The sequence below is a fragment of the Nematostella vectensis genome, chromosome 7 (genome assembly GCF_932526225.1).
Source record: "Nematostella vectensis chromosome 7, jaNemVect1.1, whole genome shotgun sequence".
NCBI classification, from domain to species: Eukaryota; Metazoa; Cnidaria; class Anthozoa; order Actiniaria; family Edwardsiidae; genus Nematostella; species Nematostella vectensis.
This window is the reverse complement of record NC_064040.1, coordinates 2,459,739-2,473,623: the sequence shown is the minus strand read 5'-3', so window position 1 is coordinate 2,473,623 and position 13,885 is coordinate 2,459,739. Positions and strand designations below refer to the sequence as shown.

General features: G+C 42.2%; 2 protein-coding genes across 3 annotated transcripts in view; one reads left to right on the top strand and one right to left on the bottom strand.

The window, feature by feature from the left end:
• Positions 1-13,802, bottom strand: part of LOC5502096 (adenylate cyclase type 10-like) — a 33,652-nt gene extending 19,850 nt beyond the window's left edge. The window contains exons 1-13 of one of the 2 annotated variants that reach the window (XM_048730729.1): positions 13,666-13,802; positions 13,484-13,534; positions 12,487-12,618; positions 6,103-6,207; positions 5,996-6,034; positions 5,451-5,573; positions 4,046-4,281; positions 3,459-3,762; positions 2,976-3,061; positions 2,580-2,733; positions 2,005-2,036; positions 1,193-1,311; positions 81-157 (exon numbers count right to left, since the gene is read on the bottom strand). In XM_048730729.1, the coding sequence (XP_048586686.1) occupies positions 81-157; positions 1,193-1,311; positions 2,005-2,036; positions 2,580-2,733; positions 2,976-3,061; positions 3,459-3,762; positions 4,046-4,281; positions 5,451-5,573; positions 5,996-6,034; positions 6,103-6,207; positions 12,487-12,618; positions 13,484-13,505 (1,429 nt within the window). In that variant the 5' untranslated portion in view covers positions 13,506-13,534; positions 13,666-13,802. Of the gene's footprint in view, positions 1-80; positions 158-1,192; positions 1,312-2,004; positions 2,037-2,579; positions 2,734-2,834; positions 2,879-2,975; positions 3,062-3,458; positions 3,763-4,045; positions 4,282-5,450; positions 5,574-5,995; positions 6,035-6,102; positions 6,208-12,486; positions 12,619-13,483; positions 13,535-13,665 lie in introns of those variants that run through there. The other variant, XM_048730730.1, reaches the window with a different exon arrangement.
• Positions 6,702-10,880, top strand: LOC116609577 (uromodulin). The gene is made up of 3 exons (XM_032370370.2): positions 6,702-7,315; positions 9,116-9,227; positions 9,797-10,880. Exons 1-3 carry the CDS (start codon positions 6,818-6,820, stop codon positions 10,168-10,170), a joined length of 984 nt encoding a protein of 327 aa, XP_032226261.2. The 5' UTR covers positions 6,702-6,817; the 3' UTR covers positions 10,171-10,880.
• Positions 13,803-13,885: the final 83 nt, after the last annotated feature.

Genomic DNA, 13,885 nt, shown 5'->3' with positions numbered 1-13,885 from the left:
TCTATAACATGTCTAATTTTCTTTGAAATATGCTTTTGGTTTCTGATCATATATCATAGCACGATGTGTGATTTCCCCACCTGTGTACTCGTGTCTGTCCCTGTGACCCACAACACCGCAGAAGGCTCGTCCGGTAGTCACACCAATCGCTTCGTGACTGATAAAAAAAAAACAGCCGGGTAGCATCCTAGTTCGTTAGAGCTGTGATGTGGCAACAGAGAACGAGATATACACTTTTTTCACAAAAGTTTGTCAGTGCAAATGGAAAATGGTAAATGGCTTATGGGTAATTATATGTAAAATTAAAGGTTAGTCCAGAAATGTCAGATCCAAGCATTGGTAACCTTTAATGGATAATTGTTTTTGATTTATCCATATTATTCGAGACGCATGGTTATGTCGGTCGTAGAACTGCCATTTGCCAATCTCCATTTGCCATTTGCACTGACAAACTTTATTGAAATAGGGGTATAAGGAGTAAAAGACTGAGCTTGTAAAAATTGCTTTAGTTCCTTTTTGCTAATTCACGTGACCTATGAATCCTATTCACGTGACCCGCAAGGATACTCACGTGCGTGACTTAGTAATACAGTTCACGTGACATATCAAGAATACTCACGTGATCTCAAGCATGTGTCATGGGTAATTCACGTGACCTATGCTATTTACGTGATCTGTCAAGAATACTCACGTGATCTCTAGCACTGTGTCATGGGTAATTCACGTGACCTATGACTATTTACGTATTGATCTGTCAAGGATACTCACGTGATCTCTAGCACTGTGTCATGGGTAATTCACGTGACCTATGGCTATTTACGTGATCTGTCAAGGATACTCACGTGATCTCTAGCACTGTGTCATGGGTAATTCACGTGACCTATGACTATTTACGTGATCTGTCAAGGATACTCACGTGATCTCTAGCACTGTGTCATGGGTAATTCACGTGACCTATGACTATTTACGTGATCTGTCAAGGATACTCACGTGATCTCTAGCACTGTGTCAAGGATACTCACGTGATCTCTAGCACTGTGTCAAGGATACTCACGTGATCTATAACACTGTGTCAAGGATACTCACGTGATCTCTAGCACTATGTCATGGGTAATTCACGTGACCTATGACTATTTACGTGATCTGTCAAGGATACTCACGTGATCTCTAGCACTGTGTCAAGGATACTCACGTGATCTCTAGCACTGTGTGTAAGGCGTCGATGATTCTGTGCCCGGCCATCAGCGCGCGTGTTGGGTCGTCCTCGTGTTTGTCACCGGGTAAACCGAACACCACAAGGAAAGTACAGCCCTAGAATATAGCACATGACATAGAGAGAACCTTATTATAATGACCACCACAAGAAAAGTACAGTCCTACAAATAGCACATGACATAGATAGAGCCTTATTATAATGACCACCACAAGAAAAGTACAGTCCTACAAATAGCACATGACATAGATAGAGCCTTATTATAATGACCACCACAAGAAAAGTACAGTCCTACAAATAGCACATGACATAGATGAAGCCTTATTATAATGACCACCACAAGAAAAGTACAGTCCTACAAATAGCACATGACATAGATAGAGCCTTATTATAATGACCACCACAAGAAAAGTACAGTCCTACAAATAGCATATGTCATAGATAGAGCCTTATTATAATGACCACCACAAGAAAAGTACAGCCCTAAAAATAGCACATGACATAGATGAAGCCTTATTATAATGACCACCACAAGGAAAGTACAGTCCTAGAATATAGCACATGACATAGAACGTCCCTCATTGTAATGACCACCAAAAGGAAAGTACAGCCCTAAAAATAGCATATGACATAGACCGTCCTTCATTAAAATGAACATCAATTAGAAGTTACAGCTCTGAAAAATAGCACATGAGTAAAATATATACCAACAAGAGGAAAGTACAACCCTATAAAAAAGCACTGAGTAGAATACACCTTTATCATAAAGCAAGAACTTTCTAATAACTTACCTTGTCAAATGAAAAAACCTTGTTCAGATTACCTGAAATGTGATAAAGGTATTCAAGGAATAGGACAATATCGACCCTCCAAGGATCGGGGAAGCAGTTAGTGTTTTTATGTCAGAGTAGAGTCAGAGTCACAGAAGGGTTTAAGTCATTTAGTAAGTAAAAGGGTTAAGAATTCCTGATTTTGCCAATTAAACGCTCGAATGTTTGAAATTTTAATTATATAAGGATTAAAGGGTACATGTAGTCCATATCACCAGGAAAGGTTTAGAAGGAGTTATCAATGGCAATGTCTGTCCTAAGGTCATTCGCGTTACCAAGAAATTATTAGGGCTAGAAAGAAGGTCCATTTATCAAGGTTAGCTTGTCTTAACGTTAACATGGAAGAATACGTTCCTCGTAATCTCTTGACATTATCGTGAATGATCTCAGAGGTTTTTGCTGTGCCCACGAATGGAAGCATGCGTACCTCTTTTGCTCCTACGGAGGGCTACGCTCGAAACGTCAGCGCAACTACTCAGTTTCACAGAGACGTTTACCATACCTTTCTACCTTGTGTTGATTTATACCTTACGTACCTCGTAATCTCTTGACATTATCGTAAATTATCTCAAAGGCTTTTTGCTGTGCCCACGCACTTTGATCTCCTTTCTTAGGGAGGACCATGTTGATGAAGAGAACGGAAACCTGTCGCATCTCGGACAACCATTCCAGGTCTTGGCCATGGTCGATCTGGTATCCCGGATAGCATAAAGACATCATAAACCACGTAATTACCTCCATAGAAAGCCTAATCGCTATAACTTCATAACAAGATAAAAGACAGCCCTCACCTTCGAGAGAACGGGCTTGGAAACATAAGATAAAAGACAGCCCTCACCTTCTAGAAAACGGGCTTGGAAAAATAAGATAAAATACAGCCCTCACCTTCGAGAGAACGGGCTTGGAAACATAAGATAAAAGACAGCCCTCACCTTCGAGAGAACGGGCTTGGAAACATAAGCGCGCAGATCCTCGATGGCCTCGTCGTCCAATTTGTTGTAAACGTCCGTCCGATGATCTGTGATGAAATATCAAAAGCTTTAATCCTCAGACAAAAATCCCTGTATCATGATCTCATCAAACACCCTCTGAAATTGGCACACAAAAAATCCATTCCTCAGCAGCTCATCGCAACAAGGGCAGTAATTCAATTCAGCTTGCCCACATTAAAATTGGACGGCAAGGGGGTAGCCAGGGGGTGGTCCAGGGGGGGGGCCTTCTATCGGCAAAAAAATACAGTAAATGTATGAGACATATTCTAAAATACACGAGAAAATGGCTTGAAAGTCCCTTTTGTGCCCCCTCCTGTTAAAAGCCCTGGCTAGGCCGCTGGACGGAAATTTAGAAACCAGAACATACGCGAGTCTGCCACCCAAAACGCAACGTTATTTCTCAGTGCAGGACGCCTACTGTACCTGGATCATGAATACTTCTAGTTCGCATCAGCTTTCCTGTGGTCGTTGTGCATTTTTCTTGCTCGGCTTTGTGTGCAGCCTTGTCTCCTTTCTTCTTCATGTAGATCCGTGTCAGTTTCATGTACGGGTGATGCTTCTTTAAGTGTCCACCCACATGCGGCCCGAACACGCGCTTGCCGACAACTGGAGTGGAGAGGGCGACACTCTGAGTTGACAGGACTCCAGCCATGGACATGAGGAGTACGGAGGAGAAGGAAGGCTCCTCTTCACCCACCTCAGTTTCCTGTACACGAACACCGTTGACCTAAATAGCGAAAGATAATATATACATTTAGTGTTGATGTCAGTTGTAAGGTGTGGGACGAATATGCCAAGAAAAAGTCCACGATGAGAAGGGCCGAGGAAAGGGAAGGCCCACGGAACTCAGTCTCTAGGATGCGAACACTGTTGGCCTAAACAGCGCGAGAAAGAAATAGATCTATCTAACCGAATAACAATACACACTGGAGTTTTGATCTAAACAATAGAAGTAAAACAGAAGACCCGTTCACTATTATACAGTGCGCCCAATAACATCATGCTCTCACCTTGAAGTGATGCCCATCCTCCATAACCTCGTGTGTGAACATGGCTTGGTCGCAGTTCACCCATGCTAGGCGGGTCAGGATGATGGAGCCTGGTGTGGCCCATTTCTCCGCGCCGTTCACATCCTCTACGGCAGGCCCTGTCAAGTCAAAGTGCTTGCAGTCCTGCACCCCGATATATGTGATGTGCATTTTCCCGACAGACAGAGCGATCTTCACACGCAGAAGAACACCGACGTCTGGAACAGAGAACAGAGCAATGCATTAATTAAGAGTGAACAGAGCCACACATCAATAAAGAGAAAACAGAGACGCATACATCAATTAAAAGAGAACAAAGCTACACACATCAATTAAGAGAGAACAGAGACGCAAACATCAATTAAGAGATAAAAGAGCTACACAAATCAATTAATGCCCGGCGCACACGGTGAGGAAAATTTCACGCGTGCACTTGCCCATGCCAACGCCTCGCAAGCCCACAGCTCACAGTTCAAGAAGGTGGGAATTTTGTCTCAGATGCTCGCGAGACGTAATTATTTGTTCGATCGATGTCCGCACACTGAGTGTTTGGCCTCGCGGGGAAGTAAGCAAAGTGCACGCGTGAAATTTTTTCTCACCATGTGCGCCGAGCTTAAGAGAGAACAGAGACACACACATCAGTTAGGAGAGAACAGAGCCACATACATCAGTTAGGAGAGAACAGAGCCACACACATCAGTTAGGAGAGAACAGAGCCACACACATCAGTTAGGAGAGAACAGAGCCACATACATCAATTAAGAGAGAACAGAGCCACGCACATCAGTTAGGAGAGAACAGAGCCACATACATCAATTAAGAGAGAACAGAGCCGCACGCATCAACTAAGAGAGAAGAGAGTCACACACATCGATTTGCTACTCTATGATTGAATATATCAATTTGCTATTATGTAATAGAATACCAGGGTTTCCTAGGTTTGTCTTCTAAGCAAAATATCGAGAAGCAGAAAGCATCCATTTCAATCGGCTGCTTTGGTAAAGCTATCTAGACGGTTATTTTGAAATTTCTTCACTTAGTTTATCTACAAATATTCATTGAAGCAATAACAATGGTGTGACTAACAAGGCCTCTTAAAATTGATGGCAGAAAGCCATACAAATGGAAGCCGGGCGACATGGGGAAAGTCTAGAACCCTCCCCCCTCCCTTCTAAGGATAACCGTGATTGTCCACTGGTGAATAACGCGAATATCGCCCGTGGCGATGTTATCGGGTTCAACCACATGCGGCTACACACCTGTTGCTACGTTACCTTTATAATATGTAACTGCTATACGTTACTTAATTAGATTTGTCTGCTTGCTAGGTAAGACTGAGTGGCTAGGAAACTTGGTTGCTAAGGTTTTAGACTGTTTACTAGGGTACCTGTCATGTAGTTGTCACACTCTTCCTGTATAGCAAGGCTGCAGATGATTGCTTTATTCATGAGAAGACCCAAATCTTTGGGATCATCATTTTCGCATTTCCACATGGCCAGGAGCGCATCGCCTGATGGGTAATACAAGCACGTTTTGTCTATGATTAAACGCCCGATACGGTACATGGGTCAGAGCTGTAGCAAGTCTCGAAATATGGGTGGAGGAAGGGGGAGTACACGATACAAAAACATCAGAAAATTAAGAAAATACAAAGCCGCGCCCCTACTGTTTCTTTTTTTTCGGGGAAAAAGAAAGAATGTGCCCCCAGTGCTCAATCGGATCACACAAAGAGAGAGAACCAACAAACTCCCCTCGAACCCGGACCTTGTTGTGATAGTACAGGGTAATAAAAAGAGAGAGAACCAACAAACTCCCCTCGAACCCGGACCTTGTGGTGATAGTACAGGGTAATAATAAAGAGCTACGCTGCTACTGCTATTTAATTTGTCCTTTGTTATTTCACTATTGTTATAACTTTCTTTATTTTTTTACCTGCAAATTTCAGTACATCTCCTCCGTTCATAAGAATATCTGGAAAACAGAATAGAACATTTCTCTTCGACATACGGATTTCAAAGATGATCAGTGATACTACTCACCTTCCACGATCTTGCCGATGTAGATGTTGAGGGTTGCAGTCAACCTTTCAGTGCCGCATGAATCAGTCCCCATCTGCCCATACGTCTCACACAGATTAGTGAACCCTTTGACAAGATAACCAGCCATGAGGATGTACCAAGATTACAAATTATATATACAATACACACACACATATATATAGTAACACGTCTGATTAGCAAGTCCTGAGCCAAGATATTAGTAAACACAATGGAAATGCTGGAGAGACGCAAAACAGACAGTATAACACAAGGTCAAAAGCAACATATCTGTGACAAATGAATATCATTCAATAAAACCCAGAAAATCCTGAATAATAACTGGTTTGCCTTTATTCTATAATTCAAAATAAAGATGGATGAATCCCGATAACTTTACTAATGCCTGGTGCACACTAGTGGCATAACGACATAGCGACATAACGACATAATGACATAGGCACGCGCACTGTTATGTTCATATGTTCATGTGTGAATGGTTCGACATAAAGACATGAGTCCGACATAATGACATGGAAATTTCGACATAAGGGAAAAAAACAGGATTTTTCTTTTATGTCTGTGTCCATGTCGTTATGTCGGAATTAAAAGAGGCATGCGCCTATGTCGTTATGTCACTAGTGAGCACTAGTCATAACCAAGGATTATCCCCCTCTCACTCAAAGCAACCACCCGCCCCTCGAATGCTAAATTCTAAATGCTCGTTGCTAAGGAGCTTAATGTTTCAGTATGCAAGTTAACGAAACAGCCACAACTACTAATTGGCGATCTTTGTTTTCAGCTGCCTGGTGCTCACTACAACAAAATCAAATCTCAAATGCATTTCTCGAATATATGCTGCAGCTTTTTGCTGGTAATTGTCTATATTAGCGGAATTCTATTCTGCTGGGCCGAAAGCCAAGCAGGGCCCAAATTTATAGCGTTACAGAGAAATCTCACCATTGGTAATCTTTCGTACGCTCGATTCAGATTCAACGCGCAGAAATATCTGGATATTCCAAAAGAGGTGTATTCTGTGGTAAATGCATCCGAGTGCGCTTTACATTGCCTTCGCAACTTTAAAGGGCTATCCTTCAACATGAAGATCCTAGCAGACGAGAGTGGAAAATTTGACTGTGAAGTCCTTACCGGGGATCGCTTCGTGGACCTCAGCAAATACAAGAACAGCTCCACCCATCACCACTACAGTCTCTACGTAAGTATAGGAATTATAGTTATGTCAAATTTAAAAAGCAGAGAACACCGCTTACTTTGGGTTTCACATTTTTGGTAACATCATATTCAAAGTAGCGTCAGATTTGTTCACTTCAGTAAATTGTTAACAACCGCGCAAGACCTGCGGAAGTCTTTCTGCCCAAGTGCCATTCGTGACACGGCGAGGGAAAACGTACAATAGCGAAAACGCATTCCTAGTTTTAACTATAAAAAGCCTGGAATATGCAGAACCATTTTAGAAGTCGAATCTTGCATTTTGTATCTGGTGCCGACAGCTTGAAAACTCCATCAAATTATGTATGAAAATTGGTATGAAGTGAAAAAAATGAAAAACTGTAAAATGCTGGGTTGTGTTGTATTTTCTCTTTTTGGGGTGTCGTTTTCACTTCTTCCGCAATATATATATTTTTTAATTATATTCACTTAATCCAAAGGCAAAATTAGCCAATTTAGCATAATTATAATGGGGTTAGCGTCCCGGAGAAAATTTCGTCAATTTTTATCTAGTTATGAAAAGCTACCGGGAAAAGTTATAAACGGCAATAATTAAATATATTATAATATACTCTACAGTATAGTAAAAAAAATTATATAACGGCTCTTACTCTTTTTTTTCGAAAACATTTATGTAGGACGGTCCTACACGATATTACAGTGCACCGAGCCAGGACACCTGCCTCTTAAAATTTATTGGTCATACACATCATCTTACTTCGCTAGTTAAATATTTATCATGCCTTTGTCACAAATTATAAGACAAGCACATAAGATTATAGTACGGCATGAAATAAACAGAACAAAAATGTGGTTATATGCATTTTAGTGTTTACCGATCTTATCTATTGCTTTCTTGTTCCAGTTTTTATCGAGCATGGTATCCTAAAATACATCAAAAAGACCGATTTTGTTAATAAGTCACATCTTGCCGCGTGCGTAACTAACTCATTTTTGTCAAAATAGATAATTTGGGCTTGTTAACAATACGGTATCGATTATTCAAAATCACCAAGTTTATTAACTGCAGCAACCGCTGTAACTTTAAGGAGTGTATTGATAACAAGCTATCTTTATCTGTACGCAACACATTATTAGCCTTGAACCTTTTTGTTTTTTACTCTAGTTCTTTGGCTTATCCTTTTATCGCGACCTTGTAAATTTAACTTTTTACCTTGAATATGGTTTTTAAAAATAAATATATACACCCTTTTTTTTCTTTTTTTTTAAGAACGTCTTATTTTTAATTGATGCCACTGGGCTGATTTTATTTTTGGAGCATTTTAAAGCTGAAAATGTTCTTACGGATGTTTCGGTGTATATCAAAATACCAAAAATATAAAAATTTTCAAACTATGGAAAGCTGCATTAATTGCGCGACATTTTATTTTTGCGCGTTTTGACCCAAAAAATTGTGGACTTAGAGTTGAGCGTTATTTTTTAACTAAAGAGGAAATATTATTTTTACAAAATAACAACACATTTAACAAGAACATGATGCGACGCTTGATTGTCAACTCTCTACAACTGATTGTCAACTCTCTACAACTGATTGTCAACTCTCTACAAATGTATGAGTTTTCATTTGGACCTAAAGTGGCTCATATTCCTGTTTCGAGAGGGTACCCTCTTGTATCATAACAAGGCAGTTATACACCTATTTCGACTTACATTAAAGCATAGCAAACAGTGAATAGAGGAGTCTTGAGGCTCTGGTACCCAGGGTACTAGCTATATCCTCGTATTTTGTTCTATCGTCAGCAACAATATTTTGTTTTGTTTTTAGACGGAATGCGAACGGATTACTTGTAAGAACAGCGGCACCTGTATTCCAAGCTACGAGACAGGCGACTTCACGTGCGCTTGCCAACCTGGGTACACCGGACGCTTCTGTGAAAGTAAGCTGAAATATATTTGAGCCTCGTGTTTTTCCATCGAACAAAATGCATGGGAACAATTCCCCCGGCACATACTTTATATATTCTATTTTGGCGCCCTCTCTGTGATAATGTCCCTCCTACGGCACATACTTTGTATATTCTATTTCGGCGCCCTCTCTGTGATAATGTCCCTCCTACGGCACATACTTTATATATTCTATTTTGGCACCCTCTCTGTGATAATGTCCCTCCTACGGCACATACTTTATATATTCTATTTTGGCGCCCTCTCTGTGATAATGCCCCTCCTAGAAGTCCCGCCTTGGCCGCTCCCCCCCCCCCCCCCCCTAAAAAATGACTAGTGCATTCTAACCTTTCTGGGATTTCCTGGAGATTTTGACTCTTCATTAATGAGAGGGATTGAATTGCTTTTTTTTTAACAGCGGTCGTACAATAAGAATGCGAAAAAGCTATACCAACATCCAATTTTTAAAAACACCCGAAACTCCAAACTTAAAGAGCATCCCTCAAAAAGAACACTGCTGCCTCTGCAAACACAATACCAAGTTGCTCATTTTGTTTTCTAGTTATGCCAAGCTGGTGCTACTCATACACACAGTTAACGGAAGCAGATCGACATATGAACTTTGGTAACCCAAACCTAAAATGTGACCACGCAATAATTACAACCAAGTGGTACCGGTTCATGGGATCTGCCGGGACTCGAATGCCAACATCATGTGTTCCAATGAATAGATGCAACACGGCAGCCCCAGGATGGCTGAACGGCGCCCATCCATCGGCAACTCAAGGCGTCATGACTCGTCAAGTTTGTTTTACCTTTAATGGTAACTGCTGCGCCTGGTCAGTCAGCGTAGGAATACAAAACTGTGGAGGGTTATATTATGTGTATAGACTAGCACCACCACCGATTTGCGATTTAAGGTATTGCGGCGTGTAAAGCACTTACCAACCACAGGGGGCTCATCCATATGGCTTGGATAATTTTCTGAGCCGTGCGTTGTATCTCTAATCCTAAGAAACATTTTTTGTGGCCTGCTAGCCGACTCTCATTCGGGGTTATTCGGAAATGTTGCGCCGAGGTGCGCTGAGGCAAAGGTCTTTGCCGGCTCAACTTTTCGTTTCTAACTTCGTTTAACTTCTCTTTCTTTATTGGACGGTTTTGATAACGTGCATGTTTTGGGTTAATCGCATTCTTTTCAACTCCAAATTGTATGTAAAGTATCTGGTAAATATTACTATCCATATATTTTTTATGATTTCCTTGAACTTCAAACAATTTTTCAGACATTGTTACTTGGATTTTGTTGCTCAAAGCCGGGACTAACTCGAGCTCCCATTAATAATGGGTCTCTAAGGAAAATTTGTTGGGGAGGAAATTGTCTTCTTAAGACACCAGCTATTGTTTTGGGGGTATGACAAGTTTGATTGTAAGGATGTCTACAAGAAATGTAAAGCATATAAATAAAGAAAGCAGTCAGTAGATGATTTGAACAAAGGGCTTAATGTAGTTGACAATACCACGTGCACGGTCACAAGAACGCTAGATGATATTGTGAGCACGATTTGCTCGATGCTAATGTATTCATATTACTTATTATGGTTAGCTGTAATGAAAAAAAAAGCATGCAATAAAGTGTTGTACCAGTGTCCCTTTTGTCTCAATTGTCACCGGTCGTTCCTCGTTTAAGCTCCTCCAAGTTCCAAGTTGGTAATTAAAGGATAAGTTTTTATCTTTTCGAGTTCATTTGCGTCCTGCTCCTATAACAAGTTGTGTTGACTTCGCAGAAAACGTCGAGAAATCCATCCCCGGAATGTGGTTCCTGGTATTTAGTGGCACTTTCTTATAATCTATCACAAGTTCATTCTCACTCAAGACGAACGCAAAACATTCACAGAAAGCAAGGTTACAACGTCATTCGCCAATCACCATCTTGGTTTATACCACACTATAGTGTGCAGTATACACGTTATGATACATTTGGAGTCATGGATACAAGACATCCTTTAAGTTCTATTGTCAAGGGCATACAACGAGCTCCCCGCGCCTTCCCAAAACGCGTTAAAATGGCATATTTCGTCGTTTGAATATTATGTTCTGATGCCGATAATATCAATTTTAAAAGTTGCTGGGAAAAAATTATCTGTTCCTTTTTCCCAGGAGATAATATTCCTTTTTTTTTGCCCAGCCAGCAGTGGACTTTTTAACAGGAGGGGGCCCAAAAGGCCCTTTCAAGGCATTTTCTCCTGTATTTTAGATAATGTCTCATGTATTTACTGTATTTTTGGCGGCTAAAAGGGGGAGCCAGGCCCCATGGGCCACCCCCTGGCTACGCCGCTGTGGCTGGGCATTTTAGCATATGAATAATTGCCCATATAACCGATCCGCTCCAGCGCCTTAAAAATATTCCCAGCACAACTAGTTCGACTCCACAAATTTGCCAGCAGCACCGTTTGCGACGATTTTTTACCAGCAACCAGAGGGGTCTAACATATCTTCCCAGCCAGCAAATAACGGGCTGCGGAACAGATCCGTTTTGTACCCTATTATTGTCGCTGGACCCTCGGGCATAGATAAGACCCAGCTTATATTAAACGATTATTAGCTGATTAGAGGAAGGACATAGCGTAGTGAACAGAGCACATGAAAATATAATTTAGTGTTATGCTCTCGACCAACATGAGACAGAGCCGTAAGTCCACCTAAGATTGTGGGGGTACAATACAGAAACCCCTGATACGTCCCCCAGTGCCCCACCCCCTAATACGTCCCCCAGTGCCCCACCCCCTGATACGTCGTCCCCCAGTGCCCCACCCCCTGATACGTCGTCCCCCAGTGCCCCACCCCCTGATACGTCCCCCCAGTGCCCCACCCCCTGATACGTCGTCCCCCAGTGCCCCACCCCCTGATACGTTCCCCAGTGCCCCACCCCTTGATAAGTCCCCCAGTGCCCCACCCCTTGATACGTCGTCCCCCAGTGCGCCACCCCCTGATACGTCGTCCCCCAGTGCCCCACCCCCTGATACGTCCCCCCAGTGCCCCACCCCCTGATACGTCCCCCAGTGCCCCACCCCCTGATGCGTCCCTCAGTGCCCCACCCCCTGATACGTCCCCCAGTGCCCCACCCCCTGATACGTCCCCCAGTGCCCCACTCCCTTATACGTCCCTTAGACACAACAACAATCTCCTAACGATTCCCTGTTTGTCACGAAATTCTGGTTCCGGGAAATACTTCACCCCTTTGTCGCCTAGTACCTGAAATGTCAGCAAACATGCATACGCCTAGCATGTGGGAGACGTTTGGCATGGAATGGCTGTGGTCACACGTGATTACCGTGTCCGGAACATGAGTCAGGAGCTGACGCAGGGCAATCGTATCGCGGGCTTCTGCAAAAGAAGGTTGTGTTGTAGTCGTCGGCCGGGCAATTTATGCACTTGACAAGTTTTAATTGACAATTCTATTCGTTCGTATAGACGTCTACGCGAGCAACTTTTACTTGACAAGTTTTCCGTGCGATAAGCCGGTAATACCTTCAAACAGCGGCGATACAAAAAAAACTTGCCATTACAAAATGGTGCCATTGACAAAAAGACAGACCGTTGCAGCAACAGCAGTATAATAGCACTATTTTAATAGTCCACAAGCACGAGAAAAGCGGGCCTACGAACTACATTCATCGGAAAAACTCGTCAAGTAAAACTTGACTAGTACACCAGGCGCGTACCCAGGATTGGCTGAGTGGGGGGGGGGGGGGGGGGGGGGGGGGGTGCGCAGTCATAGGTAACATATGGAAGAACCCTAGCGTTTGAAGATCCCTTAATAAGAAATGACCGAAGTAAAAGCAAACACGGCAGCTTTTGGAAAAGTGAAACTGTCATGTGAAAACTTGTCAATCTTTCCCCTTACACGGACACTTTTTCTTGTCAAGTTAACAAGGGCAATTTTAACTTGACAAGTTTTACTTGCTTGCTAAGTAAATATTTATCTGGTTCAAAAATTTTGACCCTCCACTAATCTAAAGCACAAAAATGGTCACCCTCCCCCAAAAAGGCGAACAAAAATTGATTTATTCCGAGATCTCTTAATGGCATTCGTCTTTCACTATTGAATGAACACAATCTATTAAAAAAACTGCTATTGCTTGTGTTGCTGCCACGGTCTGTCTCTTTGTCAGATGCAAAGTCTCCCGGAATTTCTTATACGCTAAAACTTATACGAACTTTTTTCCGACCCCGTATGTTTTTTCTATACCTTCCTCCTCGCGTAAAGACATGCTTGATGGCTGGCAGCAACTCCCTGCGTCTACCAAACAAGAAACATCTCTATTAGAGCTTTTCCAATTTATCTTACATTTTCATTCAGAACCTTTAGCGCGTTCTTCGTCAGGTCTTTTGAAACCATCAAGCACGTTTTGTTACGCCACAATCAATTACCATGGCGACATCGCGCGAGTGGACGCGCGCACTCGAACAAACTTGAGCTGAACTGGACCACGGGTTGATTTCAGTAACATTCCCATCATCTTCTGTTGTCTTTGCAACATTTTCTTGGCAGTGAGTCCCTCCTCCCCCCTGGAAATTGAATATGAGGCTTTGGGGAATCTAAAAGAAAAGGAAAACAAAACAACAACAAAAACAGAAAAAAGAGATGTGA

Coding starts and splice junctions, on each gene's coding strand:
- LOC116609577 (XM_032370370.2), top strand. CDS start 6,818: ATGCTCGTTGCTAAGGAGCTTAATGTTTCAGTATGCAAGTTAACGAAA. Junction 7,316..9,115: donor ATCACCACTACAGTCTCTAC/GTAAGTATAGGA, acceptor TTTTGTTTTTAG/ACGGAATGCGAACGGATTAC. Junction 9,228..9,796: donor CACCGGACGCTTCTGTGAAA/GTAAGCTGAAAT, acceptor TTTGTTTTCTAG/TTATGCCAAGCTGGTGCTAC.